Source organism: Strix aluco, chromosome 15, assembly GCF_031877795.1.
Source record: "Strix aluco isolate bStrAlu1 chromosome 15, bStrAlu1.hap1, whole genome shotgun sequence".
NCBI lineage: Eukaryota > Metazoa > Chordata > Aves > Strigiformes > Strigidae > Strix > Strix aluco.
Window position 1 is genome coordinate 5,560,179 of NC_133945.1, and position 27,695 is coordinate 5,587,873.

At 51.1% G+C, this 27,695-nt stretch overlaps 1 protein-coding gene across 2 annotated transcripts; it reads left to right on the plus strand.

Annotated features, from left to right (window-relative positions):
• Positions 1–1,125: 1,125 nt before the first annotated feature.
• TRAP1 (TNF receptor associated protein 1) lies at positions 1,126–27,695 on the plus strand. Of its 2 annotated transcripts, none has more exons than XM_074841038.1 (18): positions 1,126–1,239; positions 6,225–6,392; positions 7,807–7,889; positions 8,290–8,430; positions 16,184–16,255; positions 16,977–17,137; positions 18,362–18,471; positions 18,660–18,733; positions 21,185–21,340; positions 21,719–21,839; positions 21,967–22,036; positions 23,244–23,391; positions 23,909–24,094; positions 24,701–24,839; positions 25,327–25,412; positions 25,937–26,082; positions 26,498–26,570; positions 26,843–27,695. In XM_074841038.1, exons 1-18 carry the CDS (start codon positions 1,155–1,157, stop codon positions 26,942–26,944), a joined length of 2,121 nt encoding a protein of 706 aa, XP_074697139.1. In that variant the 5' UTR covers positions 1,126–1,154; the 3' UTR covers positions 26,945–27,695. The 2 variants fall into 2 exon arrangements, with proteins under 2 accessions (XP_074697139.1, XP_074697140.1); XM_074841039.1 differs by lacking the exon at positions 1,126–1,239 and adding an exon at positions 2,723–2,810.

Consider the following 27,695-nt stretch of genomic DNA (forward strand, 5'->3'; position numbering starts at 1 on the left):
TGTCTCTGTTAGGTGGTCACGGTTCCCTCCTGAAGACCCTCATCTCCTCTGTCTGGAAGTGGTTAGCACTCACCTGAAATGAGACCTGCTCGATCTTTTATTTTTAGCTGTGGTGTTCATTCAGGCCAGGCTCTGCTCTCATGCACGTTCCAAATTCGGCTTTCAGCAGAGTGGTTTATTTCCTCTCTCACTCCTACCCCATCCAAATCCTTTCTCCAATACCTCGGCCCTTTAGGTCTTGATGATTTACGCTCACAGCAGCCCCAGGAGATGAGGAATTTCAAAGAAACAGGAAAATGAGATGTTAAGCAATTTGTCCAAAGTTGGGCAGGGGAGCCTGGCCAAGGTGTGGCACCTGGGGGCTTCCTAAGGGCTGCTGGGGAAGCTGGGAGAGACACGGCGCACTGAGCTCTGCTGGGAGCTCCTGCTGCACCCTGTCACATGAAATGGGCTCCCTGCAGCAAATTCTGGGTCGGTAAGTGTGAGATACCCTCGCGGGTGTCTGTACAGGGAGAGGTGGCTGGGTTTGTCACCTGTATCTGGCTTGCCATTCCTGACAAGTCCTCGGGATAGAAGAAACATGGAAGGGATTTTAACGGTCAAAACAGGAAAGTTTTGGAAGTTGTGTCCTGGGGTTGGTGTCTGCAGTTACAACCTCTGTTGCGAGCCCTGAAAACCCGCAGCAGAAGGGCCCCTGGCACAGGCTTAGGATCTGCTTCACCGATGCTGAAGTGGGGCGACCCGAGCTGGGCCGAGCAAGGAGGGACTCGGTGTGGAGCCGCTGCACGCCGGCGCCGGGGGAGGTGGTTTTCCTGGAGGAGCTCGGGCAGAGCCTGAGGCGTGAAACTTCTCAGGCCCATGAGCCGGCACCAAATGGTGGCTGCGCCTGGCGGGGTCCGCGGGAGGGGAAAAAGCGATCTGAGGGGAGGAGGCGGCAGCGGGAGAGGCGCGGGGGTGCTCCCCACGCCGTGAGGACGGGGCCGGGGGGCGCACCCCGGGCTCTGCGGGGGGGGCCGGGGGGTGCGGGCCGAGCAGGCCCCGCCGCGGCGCGCTGGCGGGATCCCGGCGGTGCGTGCGCGCCCCGTCCCCGCCCCGTGACGTCATCGCCAGGCGCCGGCGGCGGGGCGGCGCCGCGTGAGGCGGGAGCGCGCGGCATGGCGGCGGCGGCGGCGGCGGCGCGGCGGGGGCGGTGCCTCGCGGCTCTGCTGCGCCTCGGGGCCGGGCCGCGGGCGCCCGCAGGTGAGCTGGGGCGGCCCCGCCGCGCCGTCACCCCGCTGTTACCGGGCGACTGGCAGCCTGCGCCGAGCCCCGGCGGGCCGCGGGGCCGCAGGCCCGGCGGGTGGGCCTGGGGCGGGCGGCGTGAGGGGGGCTGAGGGGACGGCTGGACTCCCTCGGCTCGGCCCTGGCCCGCGGCACCGCCGGCCATCGCGTCCTTCGCCTCCCCGGGGTTGCTCTCGCCCCCGTGTGCGGCCGTCGGGACCCCCCCCGGGCCCGGGTGCGCACCGGCAGCGTTACTTCGCTCTTGGCTGGTTCCGGCCGCCGCCTGCTCTGGGGGGCGAAGGGTGGGCGCTGAGGTGCCGTCGTGCCCGCCTGCCCGCCCGGGAGCGGCTCGCCAGAGCTCCCGCTCTGCTGGGAACCGCGGCTGTAAACGCCCAACCCGCTGGCTGGGAGGCGGGTTCGTGGAGGCCTGTACAGGGTATATCGCATGCTCAGGGCCGTCCGCGGGCTCAGGCGGGGCACAGGGCACGGTCAGGTCACGGAGTGTGGTCAGGTTCATCTTGTGGGGCACGTGTGGATTCGGGGGGTTCTGGGAAAGGAGCAGAAGAGGACAGAGTGTCAGCACTAGATAACCTGACTTTACCTAAATGGCTTTAAACTGCAACAGGGGAGGTTCAGACTGGACATCAGGAAAAAATGTTTCCCAGAAAGAGTGGTCAGAGAGTGGAATAGGCTGCCCAGGGAGGGGGTGGAGTCACCATCCCTGGATGTGTTTAAGGGTCGTTTAGATGAGCTGTTGGGGGATGTGGTGTAGGGGAGAACTTTGTAGAGTAGGGCTGAGGGTTGGACTCGATGATCCCAAGGGTCTTTTCCAACCTGAATGATTCTGTGATTCTATGAATAGGTAACACCTGAAGGGTTTGTTTCCCAGGGGTGCACTCAAGATTTCACCTAAGATAGCTGGCAAGATGGACAGCTAAGAAAATCCAAACTCTGAGGTCTCGATTATGGGACATATTGTCATATCAAGGCCGTAGCGTGTAGGTCTGGAAACGTGCTTGTGAGTTGTCATTAACCGAGGCACGGTGAGAAGCTTCCTGCACATCTGTGAGCGGCCTGTGCTGTGCTCAGTATTTCCTTATCTGTTGTCTGGCTCCTAATCAACAGTTTTGTAGGTGGCCAATGTGGTCTGTGGTTTCCCCGTGGGTTATGAAGAGAGACTGTGACAAAGGAAATGGTGTGACAAATAGGGTCGCTATCAGGGTCAGACTGTTAGATTTATTGTGCCATTGAGTGCCACTTCGGGCAATTCAGTTCTTCCACCACGGAAACCCCCAGTGGCTTGTTAGCATCCGTGTCTGAGAGAAGCTGTGTGCCTCCCTTGGGTTAGACATGCTCTGGCAGAGCCAGAGTTTTATTCCTTAACCTGTCATTCAGATCCTTCCGGGAAAAAATAGTGAGCAGAAGCTGTGTGGGGTGGAAAATAGGGAGGAGCAGGAGGTGGTGTCCTTTCACTTGGATGCAGGCGGAGATCCCTGGCTGCGGAGACAGCCATCCCTTCCCTTCTCCCTTCACTTCAGCCGTGCAAAGTGGTCAGTCTTTTCTCTTGGCTCTCGCAGTGCTGAAGGCTGAAGCTGGTGCAGAGTTTTGTGGGAGATGCGTTGGTGTGAGCGGATCAGTCAGGGACTCTCTTCTTCCTAGATTTGTACAGGATCTGGTGCCCAGCTAGAGAGCTCTTTCTTCTAATGAGATCGGAGCTGAAAGCATCTTATTGCTAGTGCTCCTCTTTGCAAGAGCATCCTCAGGCTTGCAACTGCGCAGCAATCAAGCTATTATGGTAATTTCTGCTGACCCAAATTCTCCTCTTTGTTTTGAACTGCGTACTGCTTTGTGCTCGATTTCCCACCCTAAATTTCGAACTGACATTTGGCTTGGCTCGCTGCAGTCCTTTTCCAGAAGAAGCTGTGTTTCCTGGGGGGTTGGTTGGGTTCGGGAATCCCAGAGGCGTCCTGGTGCCTCCGAGACCGAGGGTCCCTCTCTCCTGTGGCGTGTTCCCCCTGTGCATGGCGCTCTGGTTAGGATCGCTTGGGACTCACAGAGAACTGGAAGTCAGAGAGTAATGTGGGTATCTGCCGTCTTTTACGGTGCAGGCTGGGCAGTGGTGCAAATAGGAGGGTATGTAGGCTGTGATAAAGCTCAGCATTTGATTAACTCGATATAAAAAGACCTGATTTGCCCCAGCACATCGCAGTGCTCGACCAGGGCAAAAGCCATTCCTTCTTTGTCTCTTGGTCTTAGAAATTTGTTTCTCAGGCTCATTCTGAGTGTCACTTTACCCTGTTAATTCAGCAGATACTTTCTCAATAGCTTTTGTGTGCCGATAATTGGTTTTGTATCCAGAACTGCCGGGAGCCTTTCCTGTGCTGGCCAGGTAAGGGCTCTGCAAGAGACAAAGAAAGGGTCTGAAGATGCTGCAGCTTGCACTTAACGAGCCTTGTCTCCACCTGCCATGGAACGGGCTGTTAATTAAGGATGATAAGACCAAACATTACACGTACCCAAAAATAACTTTCTGAATTGATGGGCGGTGATTTATTATTGTGCTTTAGAGGTAGGCAGACAAAAAACGTTAATATATCAAAAAATTGTAAATAGCTGTATTTTCTAGAGTCAGGTAGTGTTTATGGGCTGGGGGGTGACCTGTTTGTTGGCTCTGGGGCCTTGCTGCCTGGAGATCTGATGACAGAAGTGGCCTTAAGGTTAGCACGGAGCTGCTGATGATCTGCTTCTCTTTTGGATCCTGGAGTCACGGAGGGAGCAAAATTCCCCCTTTTATTTCTGCTGGTTGGAAAATATGTGTGTGTGTGTGCGTACAAGTGCAGATTTTTCAGGGTATCCTACACCATCTAGCATGCAATGAGCATAAAATATGTAAACCCTGTCTAAATACATAAATAAAATATGTAAACCCTGGGCTGTCTCGGGCCCTTCCTCTCTGAAGCTCGACGGGCTGGACAGCCACACAACGAGCTCTCCACTGCTTTCCGCTTCAGTCACCCAGGCTGTTTTCCTTGTTGTTTTCTCAGATGAGCCCAACAAAGGCAGTCGAATGAAAGATAAAGAACATGTCCTATGATAATGCGGCAGAACTGTTTGTGACGCAGAAAGCGAACAGTTATATGTGTGTAGGAGGTGTTCAGATGCATTAAGAACTATTTGTGGGCTCTTTTCTTTAAGGGCAGAATGACTGGGGAGTAATTCAAGCTTCTGGCTGGAGCAGTGGATCTTGATTCAAAGCTTTCTACGAGGAGGAGGAAGAACAAGGACTGACAGCCTCCTCGATCAGCTCTTGGGGATGAGATGCAGGAGCCAGATGTACTGTTAAAGCTTGGGGGTTTGTGTTCACCTGATCTGGAGTGAGTGAGAGGCTAGCCTGATGGCCTGGAACAGCAAGACCTGTTCTCGATGACCATACTGGCTGTAGTACCTGCTAAGGTGGGCAGGAGGTTTGCAGAGCACTTGTGAAGGGAGCCTGAGACCTCCCAAGATGGGCTAGAGGATGACGAGGGATGTTGGTGAAAGGGCTGGGATGCTGAGTTCACTCAGGGGCTGTGACAGGGTGGAGGAAGGCTCAGGAGGGAACGGAGCTCTCCCAGCATGTCAGCTGGACTGGAGGACTGTAGATGGCCACAGAAGCTGTTTCCAGGGGGGGTCACAGGTGCACTTTGGTCCTCTCACCATACTAATGGTTCTCTGTTCAGTCTGTGGGTGTAGGACATCCTGAAAATGTGCCTCTTGCAGGCCTGGGCTGTAGGGTTTGCCTCCTTTCCTTGCTTGATGAAACAACCTGCAAGCACAAAGTGAGTCGTAAGAAAAGCCCGGGCTTGTCACTGCTTCCAGACACTTTTGCTCCTTAGCCAGATTCTCCCCACTCTGCCCAGGCCAGCCTGGTCGCTCCTCTGCCTCCCAAAACAGCCCTGTCTGTTATGTTCATGGCAGGGCTGGGGAAGGCCGAGTCACCGCCTGCCCCAGTGCAGCCACGTGTTCAGATCCGCACCCTCCCGGCTCTTACTCCAATTCTCGCTCCAATTCAGAAATCACACCTAGTAACTGGCTTTGGACAGAGCTCTCTAGTGCTGTAAATAGTTTTTTTGTGGTCAGGTTTAGCTTTGTTTCATCCCCCAGTAGTGAGAAGACTGCTCGGTGCACCTGGGCACAATGAAGGAGGAGAACTGGGACTCCCAGTCCTTAACAGGGCTCGTGCCGTTTCCTGACACTATCAGTGGGGAAAATGAGAGACTTGTTGAACTAGTGGCTTTGTTGCTGCACGTGCTGCGTACCCCAGAGCTGGCTTTGTTGGAGGATGTAATCCCTGTGCTCTGTTAACAGTCAAGAGCCAAATATCTATTGCCATAATGTAACTGCTCAGCTGGCTGACAGGAGCCAAACGGGGCTGGCTGGAGTTGTTCTTAGATATGGGAGTGAGCTTCTTGTAAAGGAGCTGGTTGCTGTCAGTGGGATGAAAGTGAGCAGGAGAAAGAGATGTTGGTGCCTAGAGGCCTGCCTGTGTTAGTACAGCATCCAGAGAAGCTGCATGCGCAGCAGAGGCATCTCTTGGAGGTGCAGGCTGCCTCACTCACACCAGGGTTTTACTTTTTCACTAATGTGGGAGTTGAAGTGTTCCCTGTTGTCTTCAGCTTGGCCAGGTAGCAGCACTGGAAGCTGCAGGCTGCCTCTTCCTCACCGGTTAATTCGTTGTGAAAGCTACTAACTGTCATCTTCTGGCTGGAATTTTCATTCAGCAGAGTCTAAAGTAGCAACTTGCCCTTCTTTTGCAGTGAAGGCAATGCTGGAGGGAAATGGTGGGTGTTTGGCTGAGGGAACTTCAGTCTTGCTCAGACAGTGTAACTCCCTGCGGGATTGCTTAAGTGGGACCTTTAAAGAGTGCTCCTGTTGCTGCTGATACTTGTGATTTATACTGAAATATCTTCAATTTTGTCTTCTAGCAAAAGGAGCAGCATGTCTCCAAAGACAAATACTCCGTCATTGGAGTCTCCGGTACAACATTCCTGCCACCAGCATTTCTGCTGTCCGGACATACAGCACGCAGACAGCGGAGAACAAGGAAGAAGAGCCCCTGCACACCATCATCAGCAACACGGAGAACGTGAAAGGTGGGCATGAACACAGATGGCTTGTGGGAACACCTTGGGGTGCAGGCAGACCTGGGACAAGGTCTGGGTGTAGCTGTGCCCTGACTGTGAGGGTGAGCCCTCCACAGTAGTGCTTCTGCCTCTGGAGGAGGCGCCGGTACTGGTCATCGCATTGTAGCTGACAGACTGCAGTTTGAATCTGTATTGCACCATCATCTCCCAAAACTGGGATGGCCTCTACTGAGAAATGGGGCCATCAAGACTGCAGGAAGAAGTTGCATCTGTGGGCTTAGCCAGGCAATTGATGGTCATGCATATGTGTAGAGGCTCCACGGGCACTAGAATTTGCCTAAAAAGAGACTTTTTGTCCCAGAAGCAAGCTGTGCCTGCCCAGGTCATTGCTGTGGATCATGGAGGTCTAATGAGAATCTTGGTGTCAACCTTTTGGTTAGAATGAATTGCTTTGCATGTCTCCAGGAAGAGGTGCTTTAAAGCAAAGTCCCATGAGTTATTCAAGCACAGAAATATCATCTTACCTCCGTGCTCCCGTAGTTTTTCTGGTAGGTACTTTTGAGACTGCCAGGCTGTGAAGCCCCCAGTGGGGTTGATGCACTGCCCCTGCTGCTGTCCACACCCCGGCTTCGCCCCTGTTGCTGGGGACTGTAGGTGCTCTCCAGCAAGACATGGCAGAGGTGATGTGTGACCCGTGGCTTTCCCCAGGGTGCTTCAGGGTTCCCTAATGCCTCTAGAAGGAGAAATGCTATTTTTCAAAGGCCAAGGATGGTCTTTCAGCTGAGATGTTTTATAGTATTGTTATTTCTGAGGAAAATTCTCTTTCTGGGCACAGCCTGCATAGGTGACTGTATGTATGCACTCCCTTGCCTGCTCCACAGAGACATTTGAGAATCTGCCTTTTTCTGCTTAGGGTTCCAAGTATTGTTTGGGCACAAGAAATGCTACCTGCCTGTAGAAGCTCTTGGAGCAGGGCATGTGCAGATGCTTCCCTTGAAAATTGACTCGAGGGAGAGTATGGAAGGCAGGCTATAAACCACAGGAGACACTTGAGAGAGCGGTTGGGGATTGCATGGAGCCACGCGTTAGGAGCAGGGGGAATCCTCGTGTACTGATTGCTCTGCAGCCCAGACGCGGTGGCCAGCATGGCGGTCCTGCAGGCTTTGACTGCCGTCAGGTTTGTGTGCCAGGACTTGAGGCACAGAGGCCAAGTGTCTGCTTGGCAAAGTGTGCTGCCTCATAGGGGTGTGTCAACAACACCTTTACTGTCATCTCTTTGGAGGCCACAGCTACCTGTGTCCCATCCTGCTTCAGGCTTTCGCTCCTGGGAAGCTGAAGCACGCGGTGAGATTGCAGTTTTGCCTTCCTTCCCAAGAGGAGACTGGTGAAGTGCCTTAAAGGTGTGTTTGTGATTTTATTCTAGGTGCAGCCTCTAAACATGAGTTTCAGGCTGAAACAAAGAAACTGCTGGACATCGTTGCCCGTTCCTTGTACTCGGAAAAGGAGGTAAGGCACCCACTACTTGCCGGTAGATTTTCTGTGGGCAAAGCCCTGTCTCTGTCAAGGGGAACATCCAGAACGGTTGAGCTTGGAGAATACCTACTCAGTTTCTCAGCAAGTCCTGTGCTGTTCACATGTCTTGCTTTATTGAATGATGTTTTCTTAAGACACTTTGAAAATGTGTGTTCAAAACAATTTGTAGGTATGGCCAGGTGACTCTGTGAGCCTCAGAGCCTCTGTATTTTAATATTCAGACAGGCTGTTCTCCTGGCAGATAATGGGGAAACGCAGTTCTTCTAGCAAGCTGGGAATTAGTTTGTGAGTAGGCAGTGAGTTCCCAGGTCTGTGGGAGTCGTGTGCAGTGGACAGGGCCAGGCCACAGAGTCAGTTTGTGTCTTGTTCCCAGGTATTTATCCGGGAGCTGATCTCCAATGGCAGCGACGCGCTGGAGAAGCTGCGTCATCGGCTGATGGCAGAGGGGAAGGCCTTGCCAGAGATGGAGATCCATCTGCAGACAGACAGTGGAAAGGGAACCATCACTATCCAGGTACCTCTCTTTGGTAACAGGAGAGCGTTATGCCCTGCTGCTCTCTTCACTAGCCTTTGTCCTGTGAAGGAGCAGTGGAAGCTGAGAGGCAGCACAGTCCCATGGATTCCTAAGCCTGCCTGAAGAAGTGTGCTGTCCTCAGCTGAGCTCTGGTTCATGAGGCTGTAACCTCAGGATTTGATGAGAAACCACCAATTTATCTGCTCCTCACTTGTCCCCATAGGAAAATTTGCTGCTCCTTCATTCCACATTAGGAAATACCAGTAGCTTTTCTCCCAGTACCTTGTTTGGTGCACTTCCCAGGTTGTGTGTGTGCATTTCTTACTAGTGAAAAAGTTGGCATTCTGGTTTCATCCTGACCTTTGGGGTGGATTTCCCTCACCTCCTTACATGATAGCTTGCAGATCTTCCCCCTCACCTCAGTCACTGGGAGATGCTGTGATGGGGAGAAGAACCTCCCATTGCTGATTGTCTCTCTCTCCTTCTGCTCCAGGGCAGGCCAAGTCCAGCTGGTGCTGAGGCTCTGCCCCAACATGCAGATGGGACTATAGAGTGTGGCAATACCATAGCACTTACCTGTCCCCCTTTCTGCAGCCCTGCTTTAGATTGTTCCCTACTGGTGCCAACATGCTTAGCAGGAGTGGGGCAGTCAGCGTCAGCATGCTCACCTGTGGGCCTCAGTGTGGTGAGGGAAGGTGGAGCTGGGCCTTCTCTCTGTACTCAGATTGCTCTTGTTCATGGCTGTTGTCCAGGGTGAAAGGCTGAAGCTCAGTTTTGGTGTTTTCTTTACAAAGTTCTTAATGCAAAGAAGACAAATCAGTAACTTTCCTCATGGACCAGTGTTAGGCATGAGAGTGTAGCTGAGGACTGTTCTCAGGAGAGCAGAGAATGAGGCAGACAGCAGTGTGTCAGTGAAGGCTGACCGTAGCGGGTCCAGGGGAGATGTGGCACAGACAAAGCACACAATCTGATATTTTTGACGTGGGACAAAAGCACTGGCTGTGAGAGGCTGCTCAGTTATTTTATACTTTCTCTGCAGAACAAGCAGCTGTGGTTGCCATGGGGAAGTTAGCGATCATCAGTGGGCAACACACTCATCAACTCAAAGATGCTCAAACTGTAATGCAGCGGCTTTGCTATTCCTATCACACCTGACTATCGCACTTTTCTGACTGCTGTGTAACAGCAATTCTTTACTGAGCTCTCACGTAGCCCCAAGCAGGGTATCACTCCTGTCTTGCTCTCATTTTTCCCTTTTACGATCCCAGTGGACATGTAGCCTCAGAACCCATTAAGACGTTCCTCCAACTCATGCCCTGTAGCTGTGGAAGCTGTCCCCTTCTTTGGCAGTTTGCTTAAGAGACCTGTTTGCCCACCTTGCAGACAGGGTGCATTTGATGTCATACCCAGTTAGACGTGTGAGGGACTTGGTCTTTTTATAACCCCCTACCTGCCTGCCTGTGCATCTCTAATACGACTAAATGAGTCTTAACTCGGAAGCTTTGAACTGCAGCAGTGCTGCACTCTGAGAAGGGAGAGAGAACAGCGCTACTCCAATCTCTTTTAATAGGTTTGCCTTCTCAGTAGTGCGTAAAGCTCCTTACCTCCAGTGAAGGGTTTATTTATAACCTCTTGAAGAAACATACTGCATATAAGGATTACTTTGAACAAGCCTCACTCAGAACATTTGCCTGCCTACCTTTGCAAAGGTGCAAGAAAACTTGCCTGCAACGATTGAGGAAGAGATGAACCTGTCCCTTAGTCACTGTTTTGTTTTACATACTCACCAGGACCCACCAAAACAGAAGCAGCAGGTCCCTTGTGTGTGATCTATAGCAGAGGTCACCCTGTTTTTTTTCTAGAAAGGTCCTGTTTTCCTCTGATCCCTACGTCATTGTCCTCAGATCCTCTTGCTCTTGGCCCCTACATCTGCTGGATCTTTCCCCTCCCCTTCCAAGCCCTGTAGCATCTCTGTGTCTCACCAGTTGAGAAAAGGCAGGTCTGTAACGTGTGACGGCCTCTGCTACAGGCACGTTCCTGGGGAGATTATCTAGCTCCAGTAAAGGACTGTGTTCATCTCTCTTAAGTGACAGCAGTTCTGCTTGCTTCTCTGCCAGGACTGAATTTCAGTTGTAAGCACAGCAAGACTCAGAATTAATATGATGTCCTCAATTCAGGGACACCCTACCTAAGCATTGCCAAGTGTTGTATCTGCTAAGAGGGAAATATTCACCATCTAGTCCACCACCTCAGTTCCTTCACCAAAGTCCTGTTGTTTTAGCAAATTCCGTGGTTTCCTCCATCCCTTTGAAAACTGCCTTATTCTGTTTCTAGGACAGCTCCATCTGGTAGCAGGCACAGCCTGCAAGGTCAGATCCCGTAAGAAAATCCACTTGAAAATGATAAGGGTGTGTTTTCAATGAGGACAGATCTGCAGAGCTCTGCAGTCCTGCACACTAAGGCTTTACAGACGTGTTTTTGGACCCTTTGAGGTGGGAACAGAGAACCCCTTACAGACCCCAAAGCCCTGTGACCACAGAGCTCTCCTTCAACACCTGCAGAAGGCTGCTGGCGGCTGGCTGGTGACAGGCGCTTAGCTGTGTCACCACAGCTACGCAGCTCTGCCGTACTGCGGTGTCTGGTGGTAACCCTGTGTTTGTGTGAGCTCGGGGGCTGGAGCTGTGCTCGGTGCTGGTGCTTAATTTAGGGCTAGGACAGTGCTAGCAGTTTAGAGGAAATTGTTTGAAATGTTTACAGAGTTAATAGCTGCTGCTGCTGGGTGAGGGAGTGTGACTGCTGTTTTAACAGGGGTAAGCAGCGTAATTGCTGCCAGAGCTTGGGCTGCTCAGTTCTCTTTGCTGGGCTTTCTTCTCACTTTGCAGTCATCCAAAATCAGTGTCTGCGAAGCCACAAAATAACAAGTTTGCTGTGTTTGGGAGGAGTTAAAATGACTGCAAACACCACTCCTCCCTGCAACAGCTCCCTGTATTGCTGAGCAGATCTCTCCTGACTTAGGAGTTATAAACAGTCTGCACCAAGGACTGGGCTGTCCTGAGGCTCTAAGAAGGAACTGAGATGTTTGGGCTTTAGCAGTTCAGTGCAGGTGCACCCGCATGTCCAACAAAGCTTGGTGCAGGTGGGGACCCGGTCCCCCTCCACGCAGGGTCGTGTCCTGGCAGCCGCCCTGTGCTGCCAGGCTGCAGCAGAGAGGGGGTTATGTCCTTCGCTGCGTGCGGCACTGCAGCATCCACCCCCCACTCGGGCTGAGGAAGCAGGGGAGCAGGAGATGGACAGTAATGCAGGTGGAGATGGAGGGGTAAAGCTGTCTGTACTTCAACAAGCCTTGGGTGGAATTAAGCTTGCAGAAACATGGCACTGATTGCAGGGGTGGGTTAGAGCTTCCAGTTGTTGCATCATCTTTAACAAATAAGCCAGGGAACCAGAAATATAAATGTGTCTCAAATAACCTGTGGCTTAGGGGGAAGGAAGTGCAGAATCTTTTCTTCCTCTTCGTGCCAGAATAAGAGCATGTCACATTTAAAGATGGAAAATTCAGAGTGGATAAAAGGAACTACTTTTCTGAACAGCGTGTGTTTAGACCTGAACGGGTGGAGGCTCAGCCTGTAGCAATGCTCAGCATTGTTGAAAATAGTGTTGACACAGGGTATTGGAAAGGAAAGGAAACCTCAGGCTCTCTGCTTTGGACAGCTTCCATGCACTAGGCCAAGATCACCTTGTACCTGTATGCACCAGTTTTATTGTGGCTTTTCTCCTCTTGGTTGCTGCTGCAGATGCCGTATTGGTTCTAAACCAGAACGCTGCTCCAGTGCAGCTGCTGTCCTGGTCTTGTGAATTCTAAGTCTCTTTAAGCAAGGTATTTAAATAACAGGGGGGACACTTGCTAATTGGACATTTTTGGATTTTATTACCTTATCAGTTGGTGAAAGCAGCATGTCCTTATTTTATAATACAGTCAATGTTCTTCCGATGCCCTGTTGAGATTTTGCACTGAAATGTGTTTCAAGTGTTCGTTTTGCAACAAAGCAAAATGAAAGGCACAGCAGCTCAGATATGTACCTCTAACTGCAAGCATTCTTTCAGGTGCAGCCGTGGCAAAGGCAGCAGTTAATGGTTAGTTAATGGATTGTTTGGGTCTAACAAAGCTCTAAAATACCTTAAATTGGACTCAGGTAATGAGCAAAGATGCTGCATTACCTCCGTTCTTGTTTACAAGCTAAACTAAGCAATTTGTTGCTTTAAACTAGATTTGTTGCTGTAATTATGTGCAGTTTGTTTCTGCTTTACAAAAAGTATGATATGAATACAAGAGCTGTGGACTGACTGATTTGGTGAGACAGATAGTGGGGCCGAAGGTGTTCACTTACTCCTCTGTCAAGGAAGACCGAGGTCCTCAGGGCTGCGGAGCAAACCCGGAGGATTTCATGGTGGGAGCGCTGAGGTCCCGCGTGCCCAGCCGTTATCCAGCCATCGTTCCACAGGACAGCCTCTGTTTGCAAACATCCAGCACCCACACCACAAAGGTTAGAGCAAAGTGCAGAAAAAGCACAAAGGTCCTGTGCAGTTCAGCTGCAGGCTTTGTATCTGGGAGGTCTCCACGCACAAAAAGGTGCCAAAAGCAATGTTCAGCTGCTGTCTCTTCAGGGTAAATGTTACTTGCTATAGAAGTGTGGCCGTGGAGCTCTTTGTAGCCCTTGGAAGATGGGGTGAGAGTCTGTAGCCTGTTGTGGTGTCTTGCAGAGGGACAGGGCTGTAGAGGAGATGGTTCAGGGGGAGGCTGTTTACTCTGCACCCTAAGAAGTCCCAGAAGGGAAATTCAAGCAGATGAGTAGGTGGTGGTTCTGCTGAGTAACAGAAGGGCTTCTGTAATTAACCTTCAGCTAATGAAGTGTCAGCGCACTGAACTGTTTCATGGTATACAGTGGTTGGTTTCTCCAAGCTGTGGAGAAGCATTTGGCACTTTAAACTCTGCACATACCCCTCGCGTCTTGTAATTTGTGAAGCCCCATGTACAGTTTGCTTCGTGCTTTTATGAATAACTCTGCTGTGGTTGTTTTCAGCCTGATAAAACTTTTCTTGCAGACTGAAGGGAGGGCTTGAAACTGTCTGCAGGGGAAGAGAAGTTGTAATGTTGATGGTGGAGCAACAGCAGTCCTTGCAGTTTTGCTGGCCAGTGGCGAGTACAAAGTGTTTGCAGAGGGTTGTGCGATGACACGGTGGCTCCTGGTGAAGATGCCTGGAGGCCGAGCAGCAGCCTGTGCAGCATGGAGAAGAGCCGTGGAAATCCTGCCAGCTCCTTCCTTGGATTTCATGGAGCTAGTGCTGCCAGCGCTTGCGTCGGCCCTGCCCGAGGCGGGCTGTTCGTGGGCAGGTTCATTTGCTTCCCATCGCTGAAGAGGGCCTGCTCTGCAGAAGCCGAGCTCCGTCTCTCTGCCGCCACCACTTTATTCCCCGTTCCCCGGCGCAGCTCCATCTGGTGAAGGGAGCTGAGAAGCACAGCGCGAGGGCCAGCCGCAGGAAACGCGGACGCGGCAAGAGCTGTTTGAATCTCGATGGCGTTTTCATCCTAATCCGCCCAGGTGTTTTCCTGCAGTAGGAAATGCCTGCTTTGCCGGGATCTTGGGCCAGCCGCCTCAAAGGACACTTTCCGCTTTCCCTCTGAGCGACTCGGTGCTGCGGGGGGAGCGGATGTTTTGTGCCATGTTCTCTTTGTTCGTTGCGATTCACCCTCTTCAAACTAGTCTCCAGGAATTGTCATTAAGCATTTTGCAATAAGTTTGGCAGGGTGTTCGGAATTCAATAGCCAAATAAATTCACAGGGTAGGGATATATTTTTTTTAACATACTGGAATTTGGGAATGACATGCTGTGCTATAAATAGGAGTGGATCAGAGGAGTTAAGAGTTCTGTTCAGGGTCTGGCATGAACAAAACCTGAACCAGATGCTGAAAACTTTTCTTTCTGGCTTTTTCTTCCCTGGGGGAAGGGACCATGTCAGATTCCTGAGATTTTGCCATACCCTGTTTGTTTTTCCTGGCTTTTCATCTCCCACTGTTGAGATCTTACTGGGCATCATCCTTCTTCTCCGCCAAGCTGACTGACTGGCCTTACCATAGTTAATCAAGGGAAAGGTGTTGCTGTGCCGTGATTTGTGGGGATGCAGGAAAATGTCTTACCCACGTGGCACCTCACTCAGTAACCTCACAAGTTGACCACAGTTTGATCCTTCAGTGGAGTTAATCACTATATTAAAAAATATGTACTGACATTAACTTACTTTGCTAGTAAATAAGCCCAGTAAATGCCCCATATGGGTGGTAGAGGTGTGCTGTGCCAGGATTCACTCTGGCATCTCACCTCTGAGCCATCTAACAGCAGCCAGTTGCACTCTAGCTCATTTTGCTGACTCCTGCACACCGAATCCCACCCCTGCATTAACCACACTGGGAGGGCATGAGCCCAGTTCAGGATGTGCAGGCTGCTCTCAGCTGCGGCAACTGTGCTCACAGACACTCAGGTAAAGCTGAACTCCTCAAAGGAACAAGCATCACCTTTCACTTGGCTAACTTTCACACTGCTGCCGCCTTATGGCGTGGCTCAGAGAACCTGTAAGAGTGGCTTCTCGGGATGTTTCTGTCAGGTAGAGAAGCTGCTGCGATTTGGGAGGAGAAATGGCAGTTGGTTTTCAGAAGTGGCATCCTGGAGGGCATTAGCCTGCCCTTTGCTTCTGTGGAAGATGCGTGTGGAGCAAGTCTGAAAATACGTTGGACTAAAAAATGGGAAAGATTTTTGTTGGGATCCTGTGTGAGAGGGTGGCCATCTCTAGCTGGGGTTCACTGTTAGCCGTGTTGGCTTGGGGTCGTGGAAATGTGTTGTGGCAGCAAAAGAAGTTGCAGCCTAGTCTGAGGCGTGCTGCTGCAGGGTCTGCTGCCTGAGAGGCATGCGCTAGCAGCAGGGCGATGTTTATCTGCACGCAGCAATGCAAATCTGGATTGAACTGGGGATGAGAACAAGCCAGGTGCCTTTGCAGTCTGACAGAGCACCGGGAGGTGTGGCCGGTGCGCTGTGCTCCCAGCTGGGGTTAGCCTGTTCCCACGGGTACCCAGCTCTTGGGGGCCTGGACATTGACAGCTTCATACTCAGGTCTTGTGGAGGATAACGTGAGGGGGAGAGGAGGAAGGAAAAGAAGGTGGAGATCAGTGAACGTGGTGCTTGTAGACAAGGGTCTGCATTACCTGCGAGTTAAAGGATTTTCTGCTCTGCCACCGATTCCTGGTGTGAGGGCATCTGTTCCCCATCTGCAGCTTGGAAATAAGCTGTTTCTCACTGCTTCTCAGCTCCCCTTTGGACCTGTTCAGGAGTGGAAACCGTCGCTGTATGTGCATGGCACCTGGCACAGCGAGGCTTTCCAGCACTGTCATCTCGTGTGTTTCTAGGGGGATGTAGAAACCAGCCTGTGTTGGTGTGGTTTTGTCTTCCTCAAGAAATGGCTCAAGTCTCTGAGCTTTCTGGTGGTTTATAGCCCCAAGGCAGGTGTGGCTGTCCCTTAGAGCTGTGTGCCTCTCAAGTCCACTGTCCTGACCATGTGCAGCTGGAGTCACAGCTGGAAGTCTGCTGTTGCAGACTCAGCTGGCTGGGAGAGAGTGGGAGTCAGAGGTGAAAGTTTCTCAGGTGCTGTTTGCTAAAGTAACGCTTCTCTACTGACATTTCAGTTACAGTTGCTGTTTCTTTTCAGGACACAGGTATTGGGATGACCCAGGAGGAGCTGGTTTCTAACCTCGGTACCATTGCTCGATCAGGCTCAAAGGTAACTTGGGATGAGGCACCCCTTCTCCCCTGCTTAGAAGAGTCTTCTCCAATTACAGCCACTTTTGTTCTCCCAGTAATTTTTCATTCTGTTTTGTCCCTTGGCCCCCAGACCAGCTGTGAAATTACACCCCTCTTGGAAGGTGAAACCTGCCTGTGGAGTCTTCTAGCTCTTAATGGTCTCTGCTGTGTGCTGTGGGAGGCCTGTGGTGCCCAAGCAGCGCTAATGGGCCCTGTGTGTAATGCTGCTGCACCTGGCTGCCCTTGCTCCCCAACGCCTTCCTCCCTGGGCCATTGTTCTGGAGGGGGACATGCTCACTCAGCATTCACCCTGTGTCTGTGAGCGCAGCAGCTGTGTCCTCATGCTGTTATATATATGTACCCGATTTTTTTTTTTTTCCACCTCTGGAGTCACCGTTTTGAGGTTTTCTGCTCTTGATTGACTGAGCCCTTGCTTGTTTTCCTTTACTGCTAGTGGCAGTGAGTGTTGCCCTAAGCAACACTCCCCTTTTCCAGAGGTACAGTCCCTGTGGGAGAAACCCTTTTCCTTGGGCACCATCCTCAGAGCAGAAGTGTGGGATGAGGGTGCTGGACTGCCAGGCTGCGGTACCTGGCGTAGGGCTGCATCAGTGCGTGAGGAGCCCAGCTGGAGCCTGGATTGCAGCCTCCCGGTGGTACCTGAAGTCACTGTGTGCTCTTTTATGTCTCCTTTGTTCCTCCAGGCTTTTCTAGATGCTCTCCAGAGCCAAGCTGAAGCCAGTAGTAAAATCATCGGCCAGTTTGGAGTGGGTTTCTACTCAGCCTTCATGGTGGCCGATAAAGTGGAGGTGTTCTCACAGTCTGCAGAGCCGGGGAGCCCAGGCTACCACTGGTCTTCAGATGGGTAAGGCTGCAGAATGGGCTGGAAGCATGGGGAGGCTGTGTCCAGACCAGGCAGGGACTGAAAGCTGTGCAAAGCAAGACAGGGCTTGTGTGGTCTTTCATGACCAGGCTTACTGGTTTAGATCCTGCTCAGATTATACATGGTAACAGAGCGTGGCCAAACGTGCCAGGGTGAAAATGGCAGGGACAAACTTGCTTTGTCAGAGCAGGCGTGTTGTGGACAAAGAGAGTACCTGCCTCTCCTGTTCCTTCCCTGCTGGCAAGCAACCGTCTTTGCAGTGCCCCAGACTGGAGAGACAGATTTAACCTCCTTGGTCTAGTCGTCCCCTGGGTTTTTGCTCGAGGGCACCCACAGTAGGCAGGGCTTGTGCAGTGCTGTGGCTCTGCAGGTACATGTCTTCTGTGGGTCAGATCTGTGCACTCATCCTTTGTTTTTTGCTTGAAGTTGCGGACGTCTGTGCTGGCAAAGCTATGACTGCTGCACCGTCTTGAAATCAGAGCTTCTGGGGGTGATAAGCTCTGCGTCCCCTTAAAATCCCCTAGGAATAAAGAATTCATGAAATTATTTAAATTATTGAAAAAATACCTTGTAACTGAGACTTGGGCTGCAGTCAAGCTGCTGTCTACGGCAGTCTGTACTGCTGTACGCTTTGAAGGCGTGCTCGTCTGTCATCGCTGTGCTGTCTCTCCCCTGGGTCAGTGCTCTCACCAGTGTTTGATCCCCTCGGGGCGTTCACTTAGCAGCAGGGTAGGGATGGTCAGCCAGAACGGGCTGTCTTCAGCAGAGCACAGCTGCTTTTCATTGTAACCGGTTGCTGCATACTCCAGTGGAGCTGCGAATGAGGGCACACAAACAAGGCAGAGTTGTCAAGGGAGAAGGCAGGAGCCTGGGTGTTGCAGTCACTGTAGGAAACGTAGGAGAGGAGTTGAAGGCTGTGCTCGCACAACCTGAAGTTTGTTTGAAGTTTGTTTCCTTTTCAGTAGAGGCTGCTGGTGTCTGTGCAGAGCGGTGTGTCCTGGGTCTGGAGTCTCTGTAGGGAAGACAGCCACATGTTTTGGGGGGGCTTCTCAGAGGCCCAGAGAGCATTTGGGCATTTAAGATTTTTTGCCTTTTTCTTTTGGTACTGAAGTGTTCTGTGTGCTCTTAGTTTAATAAAACAGTTTTATGTCCCGTCATGGATGTATCTGAGGCACAAGCTGACATGGGGTCTGTTTCTAATCCTAGTTCAGGAATGTTTGAGATTGCAGAAGCATCTGGTGTCAGAACTGGGACTAAGATTATTATACATCTCAAAGATGACTGCAAGGAGTTTGCAAATGAAGACCGAGTCAAGGGTGAGTGGAGGAGGGAAATGCTGTTACCTGCTGAGGGGCTGTGTGAAGTCTGTTGCTGCCCCATGAGTGGGAGGTGAATTTACAGTGTTTTTCCTCTCCTGCAACACCTTTCACCTGCTGTTACTGAGGAAATTCTTACGGTGTTGTTTTCACAAACATAACTCTTCTATGTCTTCTTTCCATGCCAGAGGTGGTGACAAAATACAGCAACTTCATCAGCTTCCCGCTGTACCTCAATGGGAGAAGAATTAACACGTTACAGGTGAGCAGGAGGGACACAGGCAGGTCACCCATGGAGATGAACCACTGTAATCCTCCACTGCAGACAGGAAACAGCATAAAGCTGCTGCTGTCCCTGGAAATCAGGGGAGAATTGTCCAGGGTATCACAGACCCTGTAGTGATCAGTTAATTAGAACAAAAGGAGACAATCCAGCCCAAGTCATGCCTGGAACTGCTTGTTTGCATTTGTTGGAGAGAACGCTTGCAGATTAGCAAAGCAGTTTTATTTATAGTTATCTTCTGGATTTTCCCTCAATCAGAATTATTATTTCAGTGCTTTGTAATACTTACTCTAACTATTTAAGCCAGGTGACACGTTAGTGATGTAAGGATTGCTCATATCACTGGTGTGCTGACACCTCTTGCTGCAGTTCTTTCTGTCCTTCAGCGTGGGATAGCCAGTGCCAGAAAATGGTTGGTTTTCTTAGTGGTGCAGCTCACAGCCTGATTTTCTTCACGGTTCCTAGCTGAGAACTGCTTGATGCTGGCATTTTCTGACCACTTAAAATTATATTGCAGCCAGATCCATTTTAGTCAGAAGTTCTTGGCCCAATTGCAGGAGTCACCTAGGTGAAATTAATTATCTTTAAAACAAAAATCCATGAATCATTGTCCTCTGGCATCTCCTTTTTCTGGTTGTTTAAAGCTTCCTCACCTAAGAGAGGAGGTTGAGAGTGTATGTGTGGCTTTTTTGTTTCCTGGAATGTGGCACTGAATGCACAGACTGTCAAGACTGTACTTTAATATTTTATCATGTTAATTTATCTAAGGTTCTGTAATTGGTATTATTAGTCACTGATATTTATTTGGATTCCTGCATAATAGTGTTTCTGTTCCAAAGGCTTTCTAGCTATTTCCCTTAAATTACAAAACCAGAAATAGATTTAGACAGCTGTTTGCTCTTTCTACCTGACAATCAATAGAACAGACTCCCTAGAGAAGAGTAGTACTAGAGCAAGGGGTGAAATGCCCTTAATAGAGTCATGTACTTTTATCTTCTTATCAGAAAGTCTGTTTTCCCTTGGGATACAGCAGCAGCTTTATTCTCATTATGCTCCCATTTCAGGCCTTTTCTTTATCCAGGATCTTGTTCTTGCGTTTTTCCACACATCAACATCAGTTCACTGTAAACAGAGCCATAGGTAGTTCCCTGGTGTGGATTTTCCTAGATAAGCTCTTGAATGCTTGCCATGTAGCTGGTGATGTGGAGTTAGAGGCTTTTCCGGTCTAACTGTGATAACTGTAGCTACAAGAAAGCCTCTGGGAAAGCAGCACTTTACCTAACAACAGCTGCTGTAAAGCACCTTAGTACCCAGCTGAGTCTGTAATCCTACCTGTGATCCTGCAAACCCTCCAGGACACTTGTGTGTGCTGAAAATGTTACAAAGCCACTTGTGGAACAAGGCTTTGAGGCAGAAGAATCTTTAAAGAGTGTGGCAGCACGGCAGGGCTGCCAGAGCCCTGCATCCGTTGGGCTCTGGTAGGTGGAGGGTGGGCTGGATGTTTGTATTGCCCCCAGTAATCACTCCTATCACTCATTAGGACTTGAGTGGCAGTGAGTGTAGTGGGCTTCCCCTGGCTGGAAACATGAGACTCTTAGTTGAGTCCCAGTGCTTGTTAAATGGGCAGGACCTCCCGTGTCTTTGCTAGATGCTAGTCTTTTGCTGAGGTACTGAAAACTTAATGTGATGTGTGGGCTGAATGCTTCAGAAAGATTTGGGGGGTTCAGAGCAGCAGTAGGTGGAAAGCATGGCCAAGGGAGAGGACCCGGTCTGGAGCTCGAGACTTCAATTCACATGTTGACATGTGAAATGGTACTTCTGGAGCACTTTCTGACCCTGCAGCAGGGGTGGCCGAGTGGTTCACAAAGCATCTCTGACTGCTCCAAAACAAATCAGCAGAAAACAGGCAATCCAGGAGTTGCCTCACAGGCACTCAGCTGACTTTGTGGGATAGTGACCTCCATCAGGGAGGCGGGCCAGTTGCAACAGACCCACTTAAACTCTCATTTTTTCTTTTGCCTGCTGGTCAGGCCTTGAGATACTTGACCAGTACAGCCAGTCAGCTGAGCTGTGGTAGCTGTCCAGAATGCTCTTGACCAGTAGCAAGTGTGGGACAATGGAGGTTAGCCAAATCCCTTTTGTTTTGGGCTAAACAAAGCTGTGTTATACATGTTGCAGGGCAAGAGTACCTCTGTGAGAGGTGACTGAGACCAGGTGAGGGGCAGTAATTTGTTGGTCTGTGATAATGTCCATTAACCACAATACATCCCACTGCCCTCGGGCTGCGCAGAGGAGTCTGTCTGTTTGAAAAATCATATTTCCTTGCTCCAGCATCCTGGAGGGAAAGTGTGACTCTGAAAGAAGAGCCCTGTGCTGTGAGGCTGCAGGTCTTGAGAGCTGATGGGAACTCATCTCCCTGCTCCTCCGCAGGCACTCTGGATGCTGGACCCCAAGGACATCGGCGAGTGGCAGCACGAGGAGTTCTACCGCTTCATAGCGCAGGCTTACGACAAGCCCCGCTACATCCTGCACTACAAGACCGATGCTCCCCTCAACATCCGCAGCATCTTCTATGTGCCTGAGCAAGTACGTGCCCTTCTGCCCAGGGAACAGGGAGACACCTGCCCAGCTGCCCTGAAGAGGAGAGAACAGGAGAGCTCCGTAGGGAAAGGAGGCAGCTGAGGCTGCAGGACGGCAGGGAGGCATAGCCAGTGTGGTGTCTCTGCAGTAGGCTGGGTGCCACGGGGTACTTGTGGGGATACTGAGTCACAAGAGCAGGGAGATGGCTCAGTAGATCCCTAGGGAAGGTAGCCAAGATTTCAGCTCTCATTGGGTTCAGCACTGGTAGGGAAGACCACAGTGTGACCTGGCCAGCTGGTGCAGCCACAGAGATACTGCAGCACGGTGTGCAGCTGGGCATCCTGCACAGTGCTGCTGTTACCCTTCTGTTTCTTGTTCCTGCAGAAACCATCCATGTTTGACATCAGCAGGGAACTGGGCTCCAGCGTTGCCCTCTACAGCCGCAAAATCCTCATCCAAACCAAAGCTGCAGACATCCTGCCTAAATGGCTGCGTTTTCTTAGAGGTGTGTGCTGGGACCAGGAATAGCAGGCTGTGGACTATGGCTTCCCCGGGGGGTGAGGCGAGGGGCTGCCTTCCTGAGACTGGCACTCGTGTTTGCCTCCCTGTTCAAGGGTTGCTCTGTGTTGCAGGTGTTGTGGACAGTGAGGATATACCCCTGAACCTTAGCAGGGAGCTGCTGCAGGAGAGTGCCCTTATCAGGTAAGCAAGAGGTAGGTCCTGTGAACTGCTGAGGCTCTTCTGGCTTCTTGCTGGTTGAGGAGGGGGCATTGTGGGACAGTTAGATGGGCTTGGGGGGACCTGGCATGTAAGCTGCAGCATTTCCATCCTTGAGAATTTCTGTAGTCTATAAAGTGAGTTCTTTCTCAGCCATGCTGGTCACATCCTGAGATGTGGGAGCAGTGTCCTGTGTCGTACAATCTGCTGCTGCCTGCTTGGGTCTCGTGCCCCTCATGTCCTAGGCTGCCTTTTGGCATCTCTGTCTGCAGCAGTAACAGTGGATTTGCTATTTAAAGTGTCTGGTCTGCACCACCAAGTGGTTTGGAAAACAAAACCAAAGTGTAAGTCAGCTGTCAGTACTGGGAAGCTGGGCCATACTTTAGCGTTACCATTATTTATGTGTAGATCTTCAAACAGCACCTTGTGCCTCTTGTTTCCAGACTTCCTTCAAAGCTCTGCTGTGCTCATACACACGTTCATCACAAATTGAGTGCCAGCCAGCAGGGTTTTCATTTGGTGCTGAGGCCCCGTGAAGCTGACTGTCGGCAGGCCAGTCTCCTCTAAGAACACCTTAGATCTGGCTTTGGTTTTCCTTACTTTTTGTCCTTCAAGTCCCCTCTCAAACATCTGCCATTGTTGCAGCTTGAAGGAAGTATAAGAGTAAGCTCTCCCTCCTTATCATTGGTGCTGTTACCTTGTTAGGTTTGCTGGCTAACCCTGTATTCCATGGCTGGTGAAATGTCTCTACCTTCACTATAGTCACCAAATTAACCCAGTCACTTCAGAGTGGGTTTTCAGGCCTTCAGAAAGTGTTCCTCCAAGTGTAACCCTTTTATAGCTGCTTCCTTCCCATGTTTAAGGGTAGCTGTGGGAGTGAGGCAGATGGCCTGTGCACAGTTGGTTATGTACTGCAGCATCACTGAGTCACGAGTTAGTGAAGATTTGAGCTTCAGCAGTACATTTGTACCACAGCTCTAGCTATCTCTCCAGCTCGAGAGCTGCTCTTGACTGAGATACAAAGAACAGATGTAGAGCCATGAGGGAAAGGAGACGGTGGACCCAGAGTTTCTTCTTTATCCTCATGTTTGCAAATGCATCACTAAAATACTGCACAAGGAGAGAGATACTCATCTAAAATCTCTTGTCTTGGCCTAGCAGCTGTCTTTAAAAAGGCTTGTTCCTGCTGCAGGAAGCTCCGAGATGTTCTGCAGAAGAGACTGATCAAGTTCTTCATTGACCAGAGCAAGAAGGACCCTGAGAAATATGCCAAATTCTTTGAGGACTACGGGGTGTTCATGAGAGAGGGGATTGTCACAATAGCAGAGCAGGATGTCAAGGTACCAGGAGTCCTGAAGCACTGCAAGTGATGAGAAAGATTACTGGCTCCTACTGTGACCTGGGATGGGGGGGACTGCTAATTCTCTGTGAATCTTACATGCCTGTAACTTGTGTTCCTGGGTCTAACAAGACCTACAGGTTCTCTAGTGCCCAGGCTCTTTCTGACTGGGTGCTGCTTCCCACTTAATCTGAGACACTGCAGAGTCTCTGTACCCACACTTTTGTCAGCCCTTCCTGATGCAATATGCATTACAACAGGCAATAAAGTAGGGCTTTCCCTACTGTTTTCCGCTGCCTCGATTCCCATTTCCAGGAGAGCCTGACCTGTATCCTGTCTAGGTCATTCTTCTGCCTCCTTAATATCTGGTGCAGGAAAGGAGGGAGTCGGAATCCCCTGAGCCTTTTTGCAGGGCTGCAAACGGGTCTGCATGCTACAAAGGGAATTGTTGGAGCTTGGGGTGGCCAGGTAGAGCTGTAGTCGCCTGCCCTCAGCTCACAAGAGCCCATTTCTTCCAGGAGGACATAGCGAAGTTGCTACGTTATGAATCGTCCGCCCTGCCCGCAGGCCAGCTGACCAGCCTGACTGACTACGCCTCCCGCATGAAGGCAGGGAGCAGAAACATCTACTACCTGTGTGCACCCAACCGGCACCTGGCCGAGCACTCCCCGTACTTTGAGGCCATGAAGAAAAAAGACATGGAGGTGGGTGAGCAGTGTGCCAGGGCCAGGGGAACACCCTGAGCTACGGCATCAGTGGTCAGGGCTCACCTGGATCTCAGGGCTGAGCCGGGCAGCGAGGCCTGTGATAGGCCCCACCACTCCGCCACTGCTGCGTCTTTGCCCAGGCTCCTTCTGTCTCCGCTCACACTGACTGCTGCGGCGTGAGGCCAGGCAGGACCCGTCACACACGCTGTGCAGGCGGGTCAGTACTTGTGCAGACATCTAGTTCTGACATCTGTTTAACACCTGCGCTGAACGCCAGCGCGGGAGCCTAGGAGCTGCTGTGCAGGGCTGGTAATGGTGTTACAGGTGCCCTCTGCAGGCAGGTGGCTCTTTCAGGGCTGGAGTCGGTGCTGGTTCTCACTTTCCATGGGGCAGCAGGACTTGTGCAGCTGCAGACCTGCCACCCATGATAACAAAGCCCTCCAAGGGTTTGCTGTTGTCTGGGGCCCTGAGCGATAATCACCGTGGGGTTGAACCTGCTAGTTTCCTTTGTGCTGTTCTTGCTGTTTGGTGCAGAGTTGCCTTGGGAAGGAGGAAATGCTGCTACATCCCAAACAATGTGTTATTGTCCCTTTTTTGGCACAGGTCCTGTTCTGCTATGAGCAATTTGATGAGCTGACACTCTTGCACCTCCGGGAGTTTGACAAAAAGAAGCTGATCTCGGTGGAGACAGATATTGTTGTTGATCACTACAAGGAAGAGAAGTTTGAAGAGAGCTGCCCAGGTATCGCGAGGCTTCCTGGCCCTTCCTGCTGCACGCAGACCCGCCGCCCCGTGCCAGTGAGGGTACACAGCTGCTCTTGCAGCTCCTGAGCCTGTGAGCAAGACCATTCCTTTCCATCCTGCCATTCTCAGGCTCTGAGGCAACTTGCAGTTCTTGCAGGTCCCTTTCAGCCCACATGATCAAAGTTTAAGCAATTTGCTGATTTAAACAGATGGAATGTCATATGTGGAGTTTCTGTGAGTTGAGTTTTAACAACACACGTGCATCTGGTGCCCTGACAGAGGCAGGCAGGTGCTGGCAGGGCATGAGCCTGCACGGTCTGGGATGAGGGCATGTACGTAGGGGTGTGCTGAGCAGTGCTGCCTTCCCATTTCCACAAGAGAACAGATAAATGGAAGTATGAAATGGACTGAACTCAGGAGTAAAACTCACTGTCCACTGGCACACAATAAATGCACGCTCAGATGTGTCCTCTTTCCCCTGCCAGCTGCAGAACGTCTGACAGAGAAAGAGGCTGAGGATCTGATGGCCTGGATGAGAAATGCCTTAGGCTCTCGAGTCACGGGTGTTAAGGTAGGTGTTCTGTGTCTGGGTAACTGAGTACAGGAGATCCACGGGGGTAATACTCTAGGGAAAAAAGATGGTGGTTGATTGGAGATCTGCTGCCACAGATTCTTCTGAGAATCATTCTTCTCCATGGCTCCTTTCTGTAAATGGTGAACGCTGGCATTTGCCATTTGGATGGTCAGCATGGCAGCTGAAGAACCACATCTCAATGTGTAATGAGCAAAGCCCATTTTACTAGTTCATGCTCAGGTTACCAGAAGAACAGGCTGGTGACTGTCTTGCCTGTGGACTAGAAAGGCTTATTGGCAAGGAGTGCTTTGGGTCCAGTGGCGAGCTACTGCCTGTGGACCAGTGGGGACATTTGGGCCCCCAGCTTTCCTGCTGGTTTAGGCAGCTCCTGTGGGGCAGGGATGAATCGTGTGGGGGTTTAGTGTGCTTCTGTGCTGAGGAGACTCCGAATCCTTGAACCTCCCCCACCTCTAACCCACGTGCATTTTCCATGTCGGCACTGATGGCTGTTCTTGCCGCAGGTGACGACGCGGCTGGACACCCACCCCGCCATGATCACTGTGCTTGAGATGGGGGCTGCCCGTCACTTTCTTCGCATGCAGCAGCTGGCCAAGACCCAAGAGGAGCGTGCCCAGCTCCTGCAGCCCACTCTAGAGATCAACACGGGGTAAGGGGGAGCAATACCAGTGCTAGGCCCCCCAGTACCAGTGCTAGGCCTGGGGCACTGCAGTCTTTCTGGGGTGGAGGCAGAGAGGAGGCAATGTAAAGCTCCCAGTTAGCAGAGCCCTCGCCATTGTGTACAGTGTGTACTACAGTGCCTTAATCTGTGAGGCTGTGTGGCACAGTCGACGTGAGCCACCCACACACACTGTGTCCACCCCCCCAAGGACAATGGGGGTTAAGGGACAGGATGGGAGAGACAAGAGAAGCCCCCAGAATAGGAGCGAGGAAGTTGGAGCTATTTTGGCCTTTAGGTAGAACCTTTTCTGTCCCATCTTGGCGTAGCTGCTCATTCTGGAAATAAATTTCTTATTGTGTCTAAAAATACTAAGTCTCAGTGTTGATCTCTCTCACTCTTACAGGCATGCTCTGATTAAGAAGCTTAACGAGCTCAAGGACAGTCAGCCTGATCTGGCCCAGCTGGTGCTCGATCAGGTGAGCAGCACCACCCTCCCCAGAGCCAGCTCGCAGACCACGTGTGGCAGGGAACAGGGTGAAGCCCTTGTAGCGGGCAAGAATCACATCCTTCTGTGCTCCCCACTCTGGGTACTTCTGGTACTTGTGGTCCATGTGTTTTCCTACCAGACAGCCTAGAAGAGACATGGTTGGTCTCGGCATGCAAGTCCTGGAGAGTGACATTCGCTTCCTCCCCAGCTCTCATCCAGCTCGCTTTTACTGCTTATTTAATGCTTTCTCCTTTTTTTCAGATTTATGAGAATGCCATGATAGCAGCAGGACTGAATGAGGATCCCAGACCAATGGTGAGCCGGCTGAATGAACTCCTCACCAGAATCCTGGAGAAGAACTGAGCCCCGGAAGACTCAAGAATGAACTCTGTACTGATCTCCCTTCCCTCAAGTGCAGTCACTCTGTCAGCTATTGCAGCATCTGCTCGCAGGCGCCGTGCAGCGAGGGGTTCACGTGGCAGAGGGCCAGGGAGAACGCGGGGGACTTCCAACCCTCACTGCTCAGAGAGCAGCCAGTTGCCATTATTAGATCATATGTCATCAACCTGTTCAAAGTGCGATGTTCTTAGTGGGAACAGAATCCAGAGGTCGCTGCTAAAACAATATGCCCAAATTTCTGACACGAGCCTGAAGAGCCTCATTTCATACTGTTTCTAGAAATGGCCTTTCCCAAAACAGATGTTGGCAGCAAGATTCCCAGTTAGGTCTGTGAATACATGCCCCTGTCCACTGAACCCCTGTGCTCCATTGTGCTCCAAACAAGCACTGACAGAATTAATTAATTTGTTAAGAAACCTCCACCTCTGACCAGGCAGGAGGAGTTTGCTGGCATGGAGTTAGACTGCTGCCAGTAGCAGACACAGATCCAGTTGGTGGAACATGTCAGTTCAATCCCATGGTAGAAAAGATCCCCGAGCTGCTGGACAATTGAGTTCATCCTGGTCTTGCTGTGGAGAAAGGGAAGTAACTGGGAAACAGCTTTCCAGTGTGTGGCCTTCTGGAGAGTCTCTGGTGTTTTTGCCTCTTCTGTGGGATAAACTGCATGTCTAGGTGATCTGTATTTATGATAAATAAACTCCTCCTCTTTTCCAGA